Below are 20,677 nucleotides of genomic sequence, written 5' to 3' on the forward strand. Positions count from 1 at the left end.
CCTTCACATTTTTACTACAACTTTCTCTTACAGAGCTTAGGAACGCATGCCATATTAACGCTGCTGAGAGAAAAGCTACAGGAGGACAAATTTATGGGAAACTTGGTTCTTGGGGCCCTAAGAAGCCACTGGCATGTAGATGTCAATTTGGGGGTACTTTATTCAGGAGAAGGAAAAGGAAAAGTGTGACCTTGGGCTGTTCACAGTCTTTCGACCAGATCTACCTTGCAGGCTTGCTGTGAAGACAAAATTGGGGTTAGGCGTGAGTACTCTGTGCCCTGATCTGAATAGGCCAGGCTAGCCCAGTCTCATCAGATCTCAGAAGCTGGGCAGGGTCAGCCTTGGTCAGTTCTTTGTTGGGAGACTGCCAAGAAATTATTTGTACTTTGATGGGAGACAACCAAGGAATACTAGGTTTGCTATGCAGAAGAAAACCACTTTTGAATATCTCTTGTCTTGAAAACCCTATGGGGTTGCCTTTGACTTGATGACAAAACAAACAAACAAAAAAGTGCACTGAAGGATGATATATAAACAGGGGTATCAAATGAGGTGTGTAAAGTGTTGCCAAATTGCAGCCAACATGCCAACCCAGTAGAGTTTTTAAGGCAAGAGCCTAACTGAGGTGGTTTTTCACTGCCTACCTCTGCATGACACCCCTATCATTACTTGATGGTCTCCCATCCAATTACTCTCAGAACTCCCTCAAACAATGCAAACCACCTCTGAATGTCTCATGCCTTGACAATTTTAGAGAGTCATCATAAGTTGGCTACGAATTAGTGGCACACAAACACACATACATCAAATGAGGAGTGTGGAGAGACTATAATGCACACATTTATTTTCACATAATATGTTGGGTCAGGGTGGTTTGAGGAAAGGTTAGAAGAGGTTCTCATTTCAAGGCCCAGGAAGACTCTTGGCAACCCTGTAAGTTATTCTTTCTTTTTCCATTTTATGAAGGATATTAAAAGGGCTGTATGATTGGCTTACATTTACCCAATATGTTTCTGAGTGGGCATTTCAACTGGGTTTCCTAACTCAGAATCACTTTTAAGATGAAACAATTTTCAAAAAAAGCAATACAAATAATAAATGAATATCTTAAGTAAATCCCATAAATGTTCAAATGTTTCTTCACTTGGCTTGTTTGTATTTGGTATGTTTTAAAACATCAATTGAATTAAAAGAGGTCTATTGCAACACTGTCTGAAAAGAAGTAAGCAGCATTTTGATTTTTTTTCTTGCAAAAAGCTTTGCTAATTAGCACATTGTAATTAAAGGGGAAGTCACAGTTTTCTTTTAACTGCTACATTATTTACAGCTGTAATGACCTAAAAGCACAGGGCACAATCTACCAAGCACTGTCACTCTGTCATTTCAATTCATTTTGAAGGGTCTTGCACAATGATGGCATCGAGTGGCTTTACTTGCTTACCTATTGCTAAAAATAGAAGGAAGGCCTGAACAATTAATTAGCTGTGCGAACAGCAAAGAGCATAATGCCACCCATGGACACAATGAACTACATGGTGTTCAGCTTAAAATTCTTGGACTAACCATAAATTAGTAAAACAATAGTAAACTATTACAAAATCCATAGACACATGACTGTCTTTCTAAAGTTAAAGAAGACATCCATCTAACCACCCGGTAATAGAAAACAGCTTGAACAAATGCAAATCAGTTACAGAAATCAGTTAATACTTTCCCTTTGAAAAAACTCCATCAGGAAATTCCATCTAAATAAATGTTCAGGCAATAAAATAACAAAAGAGTTAGTCTAAGGTCCTTTTTTTGGGGGGGGGGGGGGAGACACTTTGACAGATCTCCTGACCTCATTTTTTTGTAATATGGATTGCAAAATAATCCAAAGATATGCTTTTCTGTATTCCAAGGGTGTTATATGAAAGCTTATATTAAATCTGGGCCTGAAATTCACATTCTTATTCCTTATCAGATTTGCATGAAAATAAAATGATATCATAATTTATCACATTTTAACATTTCACATAATATAGTTGTATGCCATCCCGCTGGACTTCATTTTCAAATACATTGCATTGTAAAGAAAAGCAGAATCAGTAAGAATGTTTCACAATAAGAAATGGGATGTACTTGTTCCTTTACAAACGAAGTGAGATTATCAGAAACACTAAATTGAGTCACTAAGGGACTCATGGCCACAGGAATCTGTCTTTCTAATCACAAATGACTTAAGACCCACTGATTTCCATGGAATCTAGTTGTCAAATGAAGACGCCACCTGTACTGTAGAATTGCCAGTGATTTCTAGACAGGCTTTTTCCCCAAAGTGACTTCATGGATTTGGGTCAACAGCACCCAGCCCTATGTCTGTGCCCCCAATTCTCGCTGTGTGTCAGCTGGCAATCCTAGTGTTAGATCAGTATTTGGGACATCCAAGTTCAAATCTCCAGTAAGATGCAAATTTCACTGGGTGTCCTTACGGTGGTCTTCCCCCTCAGCCTAATCTGTCTCACAGTGTTGTTGTAGGGGTAAAATGGAGGAGGAGGGAGCCCTGAGATCCTTGAAAGGAAGGCAGGATAAACTGCGACAGAAAGTAGAAACTAACTATGCTACAACTAACTTGGGAGGGGGGAAACACTTCGATGTACTTTCATTGGTAACTGTAGGGTAGGAAACATGTTAAACATCAAAAGAATTTTCTAAAAGTATTGTTTGATTTTTAACCAATTTTCTTTCAAAGATCTGAGGGCAACATATATGTTTCTTTATTTCCATTTTGACTAACAACTGTATAAAAATAGGTGAAGGATGAGAATGTGTCACTGGCCCAAGATGTCCCAATAACATCATGACAATAGGGATTTGAATGCATACAAAGTCTTACTGTGCTATACTATCAGTTTAATATATCTGCAAACAAATAGTTGAAATGATCAGTTGAAATACACCCATTTTAGCTGAGTCCAAATGCCAACCTCCACATAATTTTTTTAAAAAAATGTTAATATGTAAACCACAGAAATATGCCCCTCTTTCCAATGTTGGGTGGGGGGAGGTAAGGGAAGGTGGCGTACCAGCTGTGGTGGGCAGGCCGGCCGATGATTGGGCCACGTACTTCTGGGCCAGTGATGCAGCCTTTGAGGGAGACCTGTTGGAGCACCAGCAGGGCGTGCTGTGCATTTGGCCCAATCGGCGCCCGCCCTGGGATTCCAGCTGGTTAGCTACCAGTTCGGTAGAAAAGGTGCAAGCCGGTTGAATCCCACCTCTGGTTTTTAACATGAAAGTCCATGGGCTGCATTCATTGCCAGTGGTGCATGATGAAAATATCATAGGCCAGATGTATTCTAAATTCAGGATGGTTTAAAATAAATGCGCAGAAATGCACAGATAAGTCCTTCCAAGGTTAGCAGCTCAAAATCATATCCATTTGTCTAAAAAAAATCATGACCAGTAAATTACACCTGCAGTGTCCACATGCAAGCACCATTCCTTTCAAACTGTCTCAATTATTCTCAACCTTGCCACCAATTACAAAGATTAATTTAGGACAGCTTACAATACTTGGGTCTTGCCTTTCTAAAGGTCCAATATTGAATGATTATAATTTTCAAAATTCATTTTTACTCACACATGAAGATCTTGACAGCTGCACATTAGCATGCCCTTTTATAGATTTATATTAGCACTTGCAGTTCAAATAGCCATAATACTTAATTTTTATGGGGTCTCCGGCAACATTTGGAAGTGTAAAAGTCACCAATTATTTTGCAAGATTAAGCTTACAGCTATGTAGGAAACCGGTATGCAAATAGGCTGACTGGTAAAACTCAGACCACAGCAATTTCAGAAATTCTGCTCAGTACTCATATGTTTCACAGACAAAATGTTGCGAATGAACAAAGAACAAGACAAAGGCAAGGTCTCACTGTGTCAAAGAGAGATAAACCTCATTTAAAAAGGCCATAGCCAATGCAAGCTCTCAAACAATGCATTTTATAGTTCATTTAGTATATCACAAGTCACAGAAGATCTGAAAACTATTGCATTAATCATATGACATGATGTTGTGCTCACTTATCTGTTTTTATCATGCCCTGTCTCAAAGAAGCACTGTGTGGTTTACATGGTTTTCCTCCTCATCCTCCTTAATTTTATCCTCAGGTATCCTGTGAGATGAGTCAGCCAAGGGACATAAGTGGTGCAAGGCCATCCACTGAGTCTGCACAGTTCAGTGGAGATTTGAACCAAGTCTACTCAGTAGAAGCCCCATGCTCATAATATGGATCAAGTCTTGAAGTGAGAGCAGCCATGAAAGAGGCCTCCTCACACAACCACAGTAGAGATAATGTATGCAGGGAAGTGGGAGTGGGGTACATAAAAGGGAGAAGTGGGATTGTGACTAGACCCCCCATTCACAGCCTACACATTTTAAGAGTAAAAGGGTCACAATCCTACCAAAAAGCAATTTGTGAGCCATCCCCATGCTTTTTCAGGCAACAAAATACATTATGTTCTCAGTGTGACCTGGAAAGGATGTATGCAGAGCCATACTTGAAGAAACAGCTTTAGAAATCTTTTCATATGAGTGATTCAATTTGAAATGGGCCTTCTTGACTTCCTCATTTTTTCTTAAGGACTAATTCCTACGAAAATACTCCAGATGTATTTTAAAACAACAATAATGCAATCCTCAGCAGCATAAATCAAAAGGTTTTGAAAACCAAGCTACCAGCAGCATCTTACAATGAGAGATCTTGACTTCCAGTCCCTGTTGAAAATCTCTCAAGGCCAAATGCGGCTTGTTAAAGCTTTAAATCCAGATATGCTGGAGGTAGTGCTACTCCATTAATCAAACACACTCTGTTTGATTCTACTGAGATAGACAATCCTATCTACTGTTTTGATTTATTTCTTGCAAATAACAGGCAGTTTTATTTATGCCTCCTACTGTAGATTTCTGTGCTTAGTTCAAACAGGCCCTGTGTCAAGGATCATAATACTGAATTGAAAGTTCTATTGATAAGAAATTTTTTGAGTAAAAAATGATAAAACTGTGGGAAATAAATGTATCTGTGACTGAATATGGTAGGTCATAAACTGCAACAGAAGGGTGTAGTATTGCAGAAGTCATTGATGGCAAAATGCACAACACATACTTTGGGCTGTCATTTACCTAATTTGCTGTTTCTCCAGAGACAATGACAACTGTTATGGTTTTATTTATACTTGCCAGTATCCAACCACATTCCAAATACTTAAGATAATTTCAGTTTTCTTAAAAGGAAGTAGTGATTTCCATCAATTCTATTTTCCTATTGCAATCCCCCCCACCCCTCACAACTAGAAGCTATTATTCTGCTGACCCTAAAGAACATTTGAGGTGAAGTAAGTGGACTGCAGTAGGAGAGAGGAATTGGCATAAAACACTGCTCCATCTTAAGAAAAGCTATGTGTTTTTAAGTGTTCCAAACTGTATGCTTAAGCCATTTACTTTTTGTTTTTCATTTTCACAAGAGAAGAAATCCTATAACTATGTCAGGGCCAAGTCATGTATCACAAATTGAATGTAAGGCACGCCCTTAGCAGCTCACATTAGTGAGTTAAAATCTGGGTTATAACATCAGAGAATCACTCATCAGGAACTGATTAGCCAATAAATAGAATTCCGTGGATGCAAGCAGTTGTATAGACACACATCATTTGCTGGATTGAGAAATGGAAGGACAAGTGAGATCTACATTCATACCCAGATTTTAATGTGGATCTGAGTAAGGATCCAGGCTTTCCTTATGTGTACTCCAATACGCAGATAACTAGTCACACATTAACACCTTTCCTCTAAACAACTAAAACTGAATCAAGGCGTATACGAGTGACTGCGCATATAAACAGCTCTGCTGTCTTCTGCCAGTCCATTTATTCAGCCAACTGTGGGAGCTACATTTTTCCCAGAAAGATGGTGACAGTGGTTTTGTTTCAGGTAATTTTGGGGGATGCTAGTGATTTGTGTTTACTTTTCTCTGTGTTTTTATATTGGTGCTTGAATCACCTTGATAGGTTTGCATGTGTGTGTTTGGGTTTTAGTATTTTATTTATTTAAATACTTATATCCTGCCTTTCCTCGTGGTTTAAGGCAGCTTACAATAATAATTTACAATATCTGGTTAAAACCAAAATATGTTTTTCTTTTGCTGTCAAGTCACAGCTGACTTACGGTGGCTCTGTAGGGTTTAAAAGGCAAGAGCTAGTTGGAGGTGGTTTGCCATTGCCTGCCTCTGCATCATGACCCTTGTATTCCTTGAAGGTTTCCCATCCAAATACTAGCCAGGGTCAGTGCCCTGTTTACTTTTTATTTTGAGCAGATGGTATTATAAGATTTATATATCATCCTGAAGGGGTTGCAGTGGGGACACTGAAGCCAAAATTAACAATTGATTAGTTTTAATGGACCCTGGCAATAACATACAACAAAGGCCTATTCAGAGATTAGCCTGTCCTGTTAATGCTGCTGACACAAATGGCTTTTAACCTAACATCACTAATATCACCAACATCTCAAAAGACCCAGGGGACTGTGAAAATTGGAACAGAAATGTGCATTTCTAATTTGCTTTGACAATAGATGTGGTTTCTTCTTCTTTTTCTGAGGTCCAGAACAAATATGGGGGAATTTCAAAAGCAGGAAAGCATGTAAGGATTTTGTGCATTTCATTCTGAATAGTGCTAAAAAACAAAACCTGAGAAGAGACCTTCACTATGGCCTTCACATGCTGTGTCCAAACTGAAATTTCACAGCTCTTTAATACTAGTTCTGAGTATTCTTATGCTGGGGATGGGTGTGGGGTGTCAATATTGTGTTAACCCTGTTAGATTAACTGAGAGCATCACTTTTTAAACCTTGCCTGGAAAGTGAATTGATGTATTTATTCTGTTTCAGATTTCAGCCACTCTGAATCAGATTTAGGTACAGACAATTAGTAACACATAACAACTTGTTCAACAAACTGGATTCAGACACTCATCCTCATTTACACTTAAAAAGTAATTCTGCCTGGTCAACATGGTTCAAATTGGCATTGCAATGAAGATGGGGATTTGTAGATTGATGATACAAAGCATGCAAGAAGTTGTTTGTGTATTTCTCTTGAGCTTCTTTTTTTCCAGTTTTCATATATTTACTTCAGATTGTTAGATATTAATATAAATAGAATACAAGTTGATTAAAAAACCTTTAGCAATGTAGACTTAGGACAATGACTTACCCTTTAATTTCAGCATGGGGGTCAGAAGCATAATGCAACAAACATAAAATTATCATAATTTTCTACTCTACTGCCCTATTTGCCACTAAAGTTCATCAAATGTCTCAGCCACTCTGTCATCAGAAATAATGTCCATAGACTTAGGAAAATATTTTTAAGCACTGAGAACATCCATCAGGTTGACCAAAACAGAGTCAAAATCAAGTCAGAAACTGGATTGAAATGCACCCTCTTATTCACTGACTCTAAGACAAAAAGGCTGGTGTTGTCCAACCACCATGCATCCAATAGTTGTTCAAATGGCTAAAGACTACGGACACTGTCCATTGTTTTGTTTTAAAGAAATTTCATTTAGCCTATTCAAATGCTTAAACTTTCAACCTTAATCATTCCTACTCCTATCAGTATTAAATAGTAAAACACATTGAGATGAAGAAAGTGCACTAAGAAAACATGTTTGGATACAGGAAAGGTTTGTGTATTCTGACCACAGATTTAGACCAAAGTCATTGCACAGTGTCACATATCCAGCCCCTCTCTTTCAAGGCCATCTAAAATGAAATCTTTGGAAAGGTTATTTCTTACTAGGACAGTGAATCATATTACTAATTTCAGCATTTTAAAATCTTGTCTAAAATAGGAAATGTATGGTGAAGTCCTTGTCAGTGATACTCTCTTCTAAGAACACTAAGCTCAGTTAGTCTACAATGGAGTAACTTTGCATAGGATTCCACTGTTAATTAAATCTGGCTAGTAAACTGTGGGTATGTAGCTTGTAAAATAACTGCACTGAGTTAGAGTGAATGATTGCAAATTGACTTTCTTATCTGTTATTTCATTTAAGGTCTATTGTATAATTGGAAGGTACATAAGCAGATTTAAATCTAGCCAGTGATTGAATAAGAAACTTCTTGGAAGCTCTGTGGGTGCTTTCCAGCAGGGTTGGGCTCAGTCACTGTCATGCCCCCACAGAGGCTTTTGTTATTTCCCCATTAAGATTCAGTTCCCCCATAGTTAGCATGGTTTTAGTTCATTGTTAAGTCTGCTAAGGGAGGGTATTTTAGTTAGCCCCTGTCTCTTTAAGACATTTCCCAATAGGCAGTCTTCCTTTTTTACCCAGCAATCCCCTGTTTTAGTTCTACCCAGTCAGTCAGAGCAAGGTGCCAAGGGTAGCTGGAGACTGGAATATCAGTGATCCATAGAGCACAAGTTAAAGTTAACAGCAATTAGGACCAGATAAGGACTAAAAGGAAGAAAGACACATTGGACTTTCTTGAAAGCAGCCAAGAGAAGACACAGTCTACAGCTTCAAATCTGTTCAAGACAAGCAATTACTCTGATTTAGATAGACCCAAGGGAGGAGTTAGGGTCTTAATCCTCTTAAGTAATAAATCTATTGTTGAACTGTTGAACCTGGCTTGTGTCTCCCCCCACTCTGTCTTAGCCAAGTACAGGGCACCAAAATAGATGGGGGGGGCAGAACAGTCACAACAATAAATAAATATACAAATATAGAATTAAAACATATAATTTAAAGCAACAGTTCCTAATCTGATACAAGATGGCATCCTGAATGATGCACCCACTTCATATAGGTAGAGTTGTTATCAATAGAGAGAAGTTGGTCCAGAAGATGGTGACAGGAGAGATCAACAAAACAGCAGAGAGCTTATATGCCCAAAGAAAGGAACAGAGACAAAAAGGAGAAGAGAAGGGGAAGAGAAGGGAAGCTTCAACCATATACCAGACAGATTATACAGGCCCAGCAGAATTGAACCAAGTCCGACAGAGCACTTGGTCCGACAGAGTCCAACAGAGTCCTCTCATGACCAGTCCTCTCATGGCCAGTCCAGTTGCATCTGGCCAGTCCACCCCCTGTGCCCGGCCACGGTGCAAGAACCGGCCACAGTGTGAGAGCCAGGCAGAGGGGCGGCTGAGGTGTAGCCAGCTCTCATGCCTGGCCAGTCCTCTCGCGCATCGGCCACCCCGTGCCTAGCTGAGCTGGCCACGGGGTGAGAGCTGGGAAGAGGAGGTGGCTGCAGCGCAGCTGGCTTGCCAAGAGAAGGATGTGCTGCCTCAGTCTCCTCCTTACGTGCTGCCCGGTGAGTGACCCTCCCCACCTTACCAGGTAAGTGGGGCGGGGAGAATTTGGGGGAAGCATAGGGTCCCATGGGGAAGAGGAAGAAAACACGGAGTCCACCCTGGGCTCAGTTTTCCCAGCTGCGCCTCTGCTTGAGAACACCACTTTCTATCTTAATTCCTTTCCAGGCTGTTCTGTAGGATTTTTCCGTTTGTTTTTTGTTGTTTTGTTGTTTAATTTACAGAGTCTTTTTCTTTTACATACGTGAGCAGACTCCTTGTCTTTGGGAGGCCCAGTTCTAAAGCATTCATGGTTGGCTAAAGTGCCAGCCTCTTTACTACTAAATATAGTTTCATATATAACACACACAGGAACATTTATAAATAAAAATGAAAAAATTTTATCTACCTGTAAATCAGCATCAAATTCATGTTTCAAATGAGCTTCTTCTGCAGCTTCAACAAGGCGCTAAAAAGAAAAAAAAATGTAGGATTACTTTCTAAAAATTCCAGAGGCTCTTCTGTTTGGTTAACTGTTAATACTGTAATTGTAGACCCACCTGTAAGTGCTTAATTCCATGAAACTTACTCTCTACTTTCAATGACTATGCAGATTACCATGTGTGTGATTTTTAAAATTAAATATAAATAACAAATCTGGAGCAGGGATATTGACACTTGCAATCATCCAAACTGACCCCCTCATGTCATAACAATTTCCAGTTCTGAAATAAATTGTCAAAGATTGCAGCAACAAGCAGACCATCTCATGAATTTTTCATGCAAGTAAAGTGATACTCAAAATCTTAGAACAAAGGCTATAACCATACATGCAGTGAGATGTGAAGTCTGGATTCAAAAAAAATGAGGCATTAGAGATCCTATCAGATCATGTTTCAAAGATTGTAAAGAAAAGAAAAAAATCTTTAATTGTTTACAAAAACAAAATGTTGATATCATCTATATTCAAGAAACTCACATCAAAGCTCAGCAGGAACATTCCTTAAATAGTAAGAAATTAGGCTATGGATATATTGCTTCAATGAATACTAAGAAAATGGGCATTGTAACTTACCCTTCGGAGGTAGGGCGGGATAAAAAACTCATAAATAAATAAATAAATAAATAAATAAATAAATAAATAAGAAGATCTCTGTAGCCAAAGAATGTAAAGATTCAGAAGGAAGATTTATCCTGTTAAAACTTAAACTACCTGATTTATCCTGTTAAAACTTAAACAACCTGATGGTAAAGTATCCTTTAATAAACATATATGTACCAAATAATTCAAGATATTTTTTGAGAAACTTTTCAAAATCATTTTTTTATTTCTAAGAGGATGAATTAATATTAATTGGAGATATGAATGCAGTATTAGATCTGAATATGGATAAATCCAAAAAAGTTAAAGAAGACAGAACCCAAGAATGTTTTTCAGTGTATGAACATACTGAAACTCACTGATCTATAGGGAGAAACAACAATCTCAAAACCAGAGATGATATCATCATCATCTTCTTCATCTTCTTCTTTATTTATAGTCGACAGACCCATAAAAACATATTAAAAGAACTAATAATTTAACTAGTTTAAAATACATTCTGGAAAAAATACAAAATTCAAATTGTTCCCATGAAACCTAGTCAATTTATCAGCAATTAATCTCACAATCCAGGCTAATTGTGGAAACCATAATCCTCGCTGCTACAGACAAAAATTTAGCAACCGCGAGAGTAATATTTGGACATTTGTCCTCTAAAAGAGTCTTAACTAAAATTACAGGGGAATAATTTCCCCACCTGGTATCAACAGTATTAACCCATCTTGGCATATCTTCTGGTACAATTTGCAAGAAAGCAAAACATGTCTCAGAGATTCCACCTCATTATCATTACATGGGCAAAATCTTTCAGAATATGGAATACTTCGAAAACAACCTTGTACAACCTCAGAGGGGAGCAGGTTAAATCTGGCTTTGGTAAATACCACTCTATACTGCAGAACTGATAGATTTTTCATATAATTAGCTTGACTAAATGGGTTGTTATAATTCAGTTTCCCAAAAAAGGGGTGTAGACAGATGATGACTGAATTTGAAGTTCTGTCAGGGTAACATCCTTGAACCTCTGGATCACAGATTTCAGAGCCATATCTGGCTCCAATAATGTAAGGAAGGATGGAGAGCAGCCATATGAAGTTACTTTTAATGCAATTGCTTTTGCCCATTTTGAGTGATCCTCAGAAGCGAGAAACAAGAGATGATATATATTTCTCACATTGACATCAAATGCACTCAAGAAATATGTGCTGGGTCACAAAGCTTGGTGGTGGTACCATCGGGGGTCGGTGGCAGTGACCCCGCCCGCCTTTCTGGCCGGGACCTGGACTTTGCTGAAGCGCGACGGGGGGCCTGGAAACAGCAGTGAGCCGGCTACGACGCCTGCGCCAGAGCCCGCGATAAGAGGCGCTCAGCTGGCAAGCCCGGAAATCGATCTCGAGGCTGTAACGGCCTTGCTTGTGGCGGCGGCGGCCTTGTTCATTACGGCCGCAGAAGCAGTGTGCGATCGACGGCGGAGAGTGTTACAGGTGAGCCGGAAGACCGGCCGTTCGAGTGGCGAGCGACGAGGACGGTCTCCCGGATTGAAGGGGCTACTAGGAACTAAAAACTCCCGGGTGCTTGACAGCACTGTCCGACTTGGATTTGAGGAGCCGGTGGTGAGAGAGCCGTCCGAACCATATTCCAGGGGACGGACTCCGGCTTTGGAGCGGCGTGAGCAAGATCCAAGTGGGGTGCCCAGTGGCAGGGGGCTCCTACGCGCCGCCCCGTTTGCCTGGGACTGTGTTGCTGGCACCTTTGGACTTCCTGCTGCCCCGGCGAGCCGTGGATTATTGGCTGGCCTTGGGGGGGGTGTTTGTTGCCCATATAAGAACTGCCCATGCCTATAGATCTGGTGGCAGTAGCCACTGTCTACTAATTAGCACTCTCTCTCACCCCATGATTAAATGCCAGCTGATCAGTGAGATACATCTAGCTGATAGCTGGGTTGCTTAGGATTTAGTCTACGATTGCATCCTTGTTATGGCTAGGATTAGGGGAGATTAGTTAGATATATAGGTTTGATTAGGCACAGTTGCGTTTGTAGCCTCCAGCCTGTATGGGATATTAAGTTAACGTAGCTAGATTAGTATTAGTTTAGAGGTAGGATTGGGCTTACTTAGTGTGGTAGGGTTTAGTGAGGCTATAGGTCCTGAGGAGAACAGCTGAGCAATGGGGGCACCTACTTTGGGGCAGGGGATCCCGGTGCTGATGGGGCGGGGTAGATACAGCGGTAGGCGGCGGCCATATGATAGAAGACGAACAAGATATGGTCATGCTCGTTCGCCTTCTGACCTCCGACCTATCCCGAGGGACGATGGTGGCGAGGTTCAGGGTTACTCTGCTTCGTCGCTGGTGTTGATTAATGCCAGGTCCATCAATAATAAAACCGCTGTACTCCGAGATTATCTCGGAGCCCAGCAGATGGACCTGGCCTGCATCACCGAAACCTGGGTGCGCGAGGGTGAAACCGTCGCCTCTAGGGCGGTCGCGCCACCCGGGTTCGCTGTTTCCATCAGCCACCAACACAGGGGGGAGGTGTGGCGATGTTCATCCGTGACTCTATTCCCTTCAGGGCGGCCCCCATCCCGGAGATCACCGGCATGGAATGTGTCGGCCTAGAGTGGTTGGCTGCGGAGAGGATGGCGGTCCTCCTGGTGTACCGGTCGCCTAGCGCACCAGGGGATAGCCTGCTGCGGCTGCTGGAGGTGGTGGCGGACTGGGCATTGCGGTTCCCCAGACTTATTGTTCTGGGGGACTTCAATGTCCATGTAGACGCCGCCTCATGCACGGTGGCCGCGGACCTAGTGTCATCCATGGCGACACTGGGCCTCTCCTTGGTAAGTTCTGGCCCCACTCATGAGGCCGGTCACACGCTGGACTTGGTCTTCGGTTTGGGGGTTAATATGGTCATATCCTCTATGGATAGAGTGCCATGGTCTGACCATTACTCCCTGAAGGTTCGGATGGACCTGCCGCGCCAAACCCGTCTAGGCGAGGGGCTGATTTATGCCCGCCCGCGGAGACTTATGGATCCAATGGGGTTCCTGAATGCTCTGCGGGACCCTGAACCCGCCGGCACACTCGATGAGCAGGTGGAGGACTGGAATTCCCGGCTCTCCGATGCCATCGAGACTGTTGCTCCCCGGCGTCCTCTTCGCCCCCGTGTTCGGCAGGCCCCCTGGTATACCGAGGAGCTGCGCCAGATGACACGGGTGCTTAGGACGACTAGAAGCGAGTGTGGCGAGGAAATCTCGTGACGGAGCTGCGCCAACATCCTATAGGACGCTTATGAAGGCCTATGAGATGGCAATGAAGGAGGCGAAGAGGGCTTTCTTCTCCTCCTCTCTTGCGTCTGCTAGCTCTCGCCCGGCACAATTATTTCGCATAATTCGGTCCTTGACCTCCTTATCGGAAGGGTCCACAAACCATCGATTGGCTGTTGGCTGTGAGGCATTTATGAGCTTTTGCAGATAAGTCGCGTCGCTCCGCCAGGACCTTCCCGCCACGTTATCTACAATTAGGGAACTGGAGGCTCCCTTGCCGTCTTCGGGCCCAAGTTTGGCCCAGTTCTCCCTGCTCTCCGAAGCCGCTGTTGACAGGGCCTTGGCTGCTGTTAGACCTACTACCTGTCCTCTGGATCCGTGCCCCTCCTGGCTTCAGGTGGAGCTACAACCCCATCTGTTGAATATCATCAATGGCTCCCTTGAGCAAGGAGTTTTTCCGGATGGGTTGAAGGAGGCAGTGGTCCGCCCACTCTTGAAAAGACCATCATTAGATCCGGGGGATCTGGCCAATTACCGCCCCGTCTCGAATCTTTTCGTTTCTGGGGAAGGTGGTGAGAGAGTGGTGTTGGAGCAGCTTCAGGGTTTCTGGATGACGCGTCGACCTTCGATCCCTTCCAGTCCGGCTTCCGTGCTGGGCATGGGACGAGACCGCCCTTGTCGCCGTCACAGATACACTCCGTATCCAGCTTGACCGAGGCGGATGCTGCTGGTTTTGTTAGATCTTACAGCAGCGTTTGATATGGTCGACCATGACCTTTTGACCCACCGTCTGGCGCTTCCGGGGTTCGGGGCACTGTCCTTCAGTGGATTGCCTCGTTCCTCCGGGACCGGAGTCAGCAAGTGTGGTGCGGGGATGAAGCCTCCAGGAAGTGCCCGCTTCAGTGCGGAGTGCCTCAGGGAGCGCTGCTATCCCCGCTATTATTTAACATCTATATGCGACCACTTGCTCAGCTGGTGCGGAGCTTTGGGCTGATTTGTCATCAATATGCCGATGACACTCAGCTCATTCTGTTGATGGAGGGGGGGGGCGGTTGCCGCCCCGGCGGCTCTCCAGCATTGTTTGGAGGCGGTAGCTGGTTGGTTGCAGCAGAGCAGGCTGCAACTGAATCCATCGAAGACGGAGATCCTCTGGCTAGGCCGCAGGGGTGAGGTTGGGGATTTCCAGCCGCCGGTGTGGGAGGGGGTCTCATTGGCGCCGACCCCCTCCGTTCGCAGTCTGGGGGTCCACCTGGATTCGTCTCTCTCAATGGAGACCCAGGTGGCCCATACAACCCGGACTGCATTTTTCCATCTTCGGCAGGCCCGGCGGTTGGCCCCCTTCCTCTCCCAGGCGGATCTGGCCACAGTGATCCATGCAACGGTCACCTCCAGGCTGGACTATTGTAACTCGCTGTACGCCGGCCTTCCCTTGCGTTTGATTCGGAAGTTAAAACTGGTCCAACATGCGGCAGCACGCCTGCTCACAGGAGGCGCCTTCAGAGAACACATCCAGCCTGTGTTGCGGCAGCTGCATTGGCTTCCGGTTGAATTCCGAATCACCTTCAAGGTGTGGGTTTTGACCTTTAAGGCTTTGCGCGGCCTGGGGCCCTCGTATCTTCGGGACCGCATCACCCCATATGTCCCAAATCGGCCTCTGCGTTCTGCAGAGGCCAATCTGCTGGTGGTCCCCGGCCCCTCTATGATGCGGCTGGCCTCCACGCGGGCCAGGGCCTTTACGGCACTGGCCCCGGCCTGGTGGAACACCCTTCCTCCAGCTGTCCGGGCCCTGCGGGACCTGGGTGAGTTCCGCAGGGCCTGTAAGACCGTGTTGTTCCACCGGGCCTTTGGAGTGTCCAGCTGCTAATATGGTGCCCCCTCACCACTCTATGCCTGGGGCGGTTACATCAGGGTCTCCTCACATGAGGAGCCCCACCGGCCCCCCTCAGGGAGGTAGGTTTTAAATTGGGCCAGACGCCTTCTATTTATTTATTTATTACGTATTATAGTATTCGCTGTTTTTATGAGTTTTAAGTTATTTTATGATGGGGCCTATGTATTTATAATTGTATGATTGCTCCTGTTGTTCACCGCCCGGAGCCCCCCGGGGATCGGGCGGTATATAAATTGAAAAAATAAATAAATAAATAAATAAATAAAGTCACGAATCACAAACACTGAAAAACTGATACCTTACCACAGACATTTGCAGACCAACTCTTACATGCCCAAAACAACAGAGTGCTTAGCTATGGGAACCACAACAAAACTGTGTCATTCCCAGTGCTGACTGGCGTGGAGCAACACCTTCGTTTTAAAAGTAGCCGCTGCCCTCCCCCCAAGCGGTCTCCCATCCATTTGAGAGAAGTGGATGGGGTTGTCTTAAAGGAACAGTTTCTAAACCCAAGCCTTCTACTACAGACGGGTTCATGAGAAAATGGGAACAACCCAAATCAATGAGGGCACGAACCAACATTCGAGTGTTTTTTGGGAGGGTTGATAAAGTCAGTTGTAATTCTAGGGATTTACCACAATCACTCACCCGCAGGTCAGAAGAAGGTGCATCTGTTTGGATAGTTGGAGTGGCACCCATGCTTGTAGCAGAGTCATCTCCATCATAGGCAGTTGGATCAGTAGCCACTTTAGAAGTACCTTTCTTGACGGTTGGGGGCTTTGCCGTTGGGGTTTTAGTGGGTGGTTTGGATCCACCTTTGGGAAACCCAGGCTTGGCCGGACAAGCTGCTGCATGTGGCCAGGCTCTTCACAATACAAACATAAACCCAGATGTCGTCTGTGTGCTGCAAGGGTTTCAGTAGGAGGTTGAGATGCTGGCACTCCCGGTCTGCGAGGTGGAGGGGCAGAACGATGGGGCCCAACCAGTTTGGCTTCTAACACTTTAAAATGGCGTAGACGAATATCTGCATCTGCAGCCATATTGATCCATTCAGCCAGGCATGTTGGTTCACCTCCCATGAGGACCCATTCCTGTAGTCATGGATTGAGATTTTCAGAGAAAGAAATAGCAAATATTTGATCAGGCCAATCCAGAATCTGGCTGGCCAATGCACGAAATTTGCTGGAATATTTGGCACAAGACATGGATCCTTGTTTTACATTTCTAATGTCCCATTTAGCCTGATCATCCATATAGGGTTGTTCAAATCGATCATGAAGTGCCATTAAGAACATAGGCAATGAAGTGAGTTCTGGAGCATTCTGACTGAACAGTTCCATGTACTACTCTGCAGCATTGCCCTCGAAGGTGGTAGCCATGTCTCCCCATTCCCCATCATTATGATAAAAACAGTCATAATCATGCATATGAGTATCAACTTGAATCAAAAAATAAGGCAGTTTCTGAGAAGCACCATCAAACCGTACAGACATCTTGGGGCGAATCACAGGTCCTGATGGGGCCCCTGTATATATTGATAGGGCATGCCTGCCATTGGAAATTGAAGCGGTGCCAGATGTGGAGCGAAGGTACTGTGAGCTCTGGGCATCGTTGGTGGTTGGTGCTGCAGAATTGGAACACTCTGGGTTGTCTGCTGTTGACAGCTGGGAGCCGTCTGCTGTAGAATGGGTGCACTTTGAGTCATTTCATCTTGTTGAGTGGGTCCCAGTGGAGGAGAAGTTTGCACTGGCCTACTAATCGTAGTGTAGGCAGCTGACTGAGCGGTGGAACTCTGTTGCTGGTACTCCCATAGTCTGGACTCGGCCCGTTGTGCTCTAGCTTCCATTTGCTCCAATCGGGCTTGCACATCAAGCAAGTTAAGCTCCAATTCTTTGTGACTAGTTCTGTCAGACCCCTCCAAGTCTGACCAAGATGGCGTAGTGTGGCTTCCTCACGATCCATGGCAGGATCGATGCTCAAGCAGTCGCGTTGGAGAACTCAGGTAGCTGTCGATTTAGGCCGAGCACCCCCAAAGGCACCTGTGGTGCAATCAGTAGAAAAAGGAATGCTGGTTTGTTTGCAATCCAAGATCTGTGTGGAATGACCACCTCTGGGGTTCAGTAGTGAAGAATCAGGAACTGCCGAGTCCAAGAGAGGCCCTCCTCCAGGATCCAAGAGTCGGTAGCCCGATAGAAGCAGGACCAAATGACAATCATGACTCATGGAAGGAGGCCAGTCAGTCGAGCCTCCCACTCCAGGATCTGACCAAGTTAACTGATCATATGATGCACCACTAAGTAACTCCATGCAACTGCATTCCCAAATCAATTCCACTTGCCATCCACAAACCAGGGTGGTTGGTCTGGAGGGCCGGTTGCTGTAACAGTCTAGTAATCGGTCCTGTTCCTATTTGGTAACATTGAAACACATTACCAAATTCTCCTTGGGTAAAGTCCTGTAGGCCAATCTCTCCCCTCAAATAACTCCCAGCTCATGATGCTGTCAGAGATTGGGGTAAGGTGTGATATTCAGAAGAGTCCCGAGAAGAAGCAGAGCCTAGAAGAAAAAAATCATCTATCTCCTCCTGAGTCGGTTGCCTGATATAGATGGAAAGTAGGGAGAGACGTCTTAATGTCAGAACCTCCGTGACCCAAACAATTGAAACAGTTGAACAATGATTTCTTTATTGTGGGTCAGATAAGTCCCAAACACGGTCCAAGACATCTCTGGCTTGTTCAGTCAAGGCGTCTTGATCATAAGCACCCAGACAGTACTCCCCCCACCCCCCATACAGTTTATCAGCGGCACTATTAAGAACCAAAACATTTGGCCTTCACTAGAAGTGAGAAGAGATAAGTGGAGACTGAGAGAACAAGTAATATAGTTTCACACAGCAAAATCGCACCAGACAGAAATCCTACCCCCAACAAGTCAGATATCCCGACAGGAAGTGGTTTCCAGTGAGAAACTGCACTGAAATAGTTAAGTCCTGTCCAGTCCTGATTGGCTGGGGGAAATTGCCTGAGAGAAGAAAAAAAAAGCAGCTGGAGTGCTGTAGAGGGTCTTTTTCTCTGGGGAGAATTGGAGAAAGGGAGACTCCAGAAAAGGGGTCTGAGCCCGAAAACCTGTCAGGGCTACCGGAAATATAAAATTAGGGTGACCCTAGGAACGCACAGGGATTCTAGGCAGGGACCCAAACACTTCACTGTTGGGACTATTTGAGAGCTTAAACAAACTGTCTTTTGTTCTTTTTGTGTTTATGTTCCTCAACCCTACCAAATAAATGTTTGATGTTACCGTTTATTTTACATAAAACCTTTTGTTGTGGAGCTGTAAGGCATTATGGGCTCTGGTGCTTATTATTAGGGAAATCCTTAAAGTCAATAAGGAATAATTACTGAGGGGAAAACTCCCTGGGCTTGGAATGTGTGAAAGGGGAATCCTTCCCCCCCCCCCTGTTTGGGATTGTGTTACATGGTGCTCCATGGATGACACAGCCACAGCACAGCTGCACCACTTCCAAAGTGGTTTGATGTGACACAAACAGCAAACCAAAAGCAATGCTGCCCCTTCCCCCGTGAAAGTGACCTATGCAGCACATTGGGCTGTGACACTGTTTTTGCTGGTGTAAGTTTGTGCTGGCGAATGGGAGTGTTTCTGGGGTGAAAGGGCTCAGGAAGCTGACTAAAGCTGGCCCTCCCCTGGAATGCCCCCTTTGGCCCTGAGCTGCAGAAGAACTGCAACTGCAGCATTTCCCCAGCACCAACATAAGTGCAGTGTAAATGTCCCCTGCAGCAGAGGAAGTGGCATTTACCCCGGAGCTAGGGTCATACCACATCCTGAGTTTCAACCACGTCCTCAGAACTGTTCTGTTTGTGGGCCATTTTGAATTTGTTTCAGAAAATAGTATTCATTTGGCAGCTTTGAGAAGCACCTCCATCTGATCTAGATAATGGAGTATAAAGGTATAATAAAGCGGATGAAAAGTCATTGTTTCATGATTTTGAGAACTACTCTTTTATATTAACATGAACATTTAAAAAATAGTATCAGATATTATTAGAAAATATGTTTACTATCAATGGCACAATGACCTTTTCTCTGGAAGGATACTTAACATCATTTATAGAATACTATGGCAACCTTTATTATATTGGTTAATTGGTTTGTTATCCAATAATCAATTCAATGCAATCATGCTATACAATAAGAGTGTGGGAACATAGGACAAAGACCGTATTCTTCTCCTAACACGAAATTCAGATAACTATTCAAACTTTTTTTTTTTACACAACTGTCATGGAAGTAAAAGAACAAACTTTTTAAAACAGTTGTAGCTGTTTTCTTTTCAAGCTTCATTGCCAAAGGATTACATGTTGCTTTTGGGAATATTCAATAGTAGATTACCAGTGTTAAAAAATATTACCAAGATCCATTTTCATTATTACCTCATTTGTGGGTTCATTTCAAAGGTGAAGAAACTATTTCAGTTCCAGGAAATTTTACATATTTGCAGATGCTTTGTGAAAGGTTGGTTTTTGTTGGGAATGGCTAAGATTTATTAGGGTTGAATGTCTCAGTAATATTTTGGCATAGATGGGGAAATATGCTGAAAGTTCATCTTAACCCCACTGGTGTTCTCCCCCCACCCCATACTTTATAATGAATGAGAACAAAAGGTTTCATCGATGTTATTGCACTTGATCAAATTCAAAATGGGCAACAAAATACTCCATACCATACACTTACTAGGTGTATTTGATTCTTCCCATTCCAGTTCAAAACTCTTTGAAGATTCTGTATCTGGTATTTCATATACTTGTCTTCTTCTGGATCCTATGGAGTCACTAGAAACAATATGTTCCCATTGTCCCTTTCCCCCAATAACCCCTGAGTCCTCCTAAGCAGAGATGTTAAAGGTTGAATCAGTACAGTATAGTAGTTAAGAGGGGTGGACTCTAACCTTGAGAACTGGGTTTGATTCCTTACTACTCCACATGAGTGGCTGATTCTTATTTGTTTCCCTGTTCCTGGACATGAAGTTTGCTGGGTGATCTTGAGCTAGTCACAGTTCTCTTTCAAATTCTCTCAG

The 20,677-nt window shown here is 43.6% G+C and overlaps 1 protein-coding gene across 5 annotated transcripts in view; it reads right to left on the reverse strand.

Moving 5' to 3' along the window:
• The window catches only part of CACNA2D3 (calcium voltage-gated channel auxiliary subunit alpha2delta 3), a 707,732-nt gene that overhangs the window by 446,286 nt on the left and 240,769 nt on the right, over positions 1 to 20,677 (reverse strand). For all 5 annotated transcript variants that reach the window (XM_048490851.1, XM_048490852.1, XM_048490850.1 and 2 more), the window contains exon 4: positions 9,742 to 9,801. In XM_048490851.1, the coding sequence (XP_048346808.1) occupies positions 9,742 to 9,801 (60 nt within the window). The remainder of the gene's footprint in view (positions 1 to 9,741; positions 9,802 to 20,677) is intronic.

Source organism: Sphaerodactylus townsendi, linkage group LG03 (genome assembly GCF_021028975.2).
Source record: "Sphaerodactylus townsendi isolate TG3544 linkage group LG03, MPM_Stown_v2.3, whole genome shotgun sequence".
NCBI lineage: Eukaryota > Metazoa > Chordata > Lepidosauria > Squamata > Sphaerodactylidae > Sphaerodactylus > Sphaerodactylus townsendi.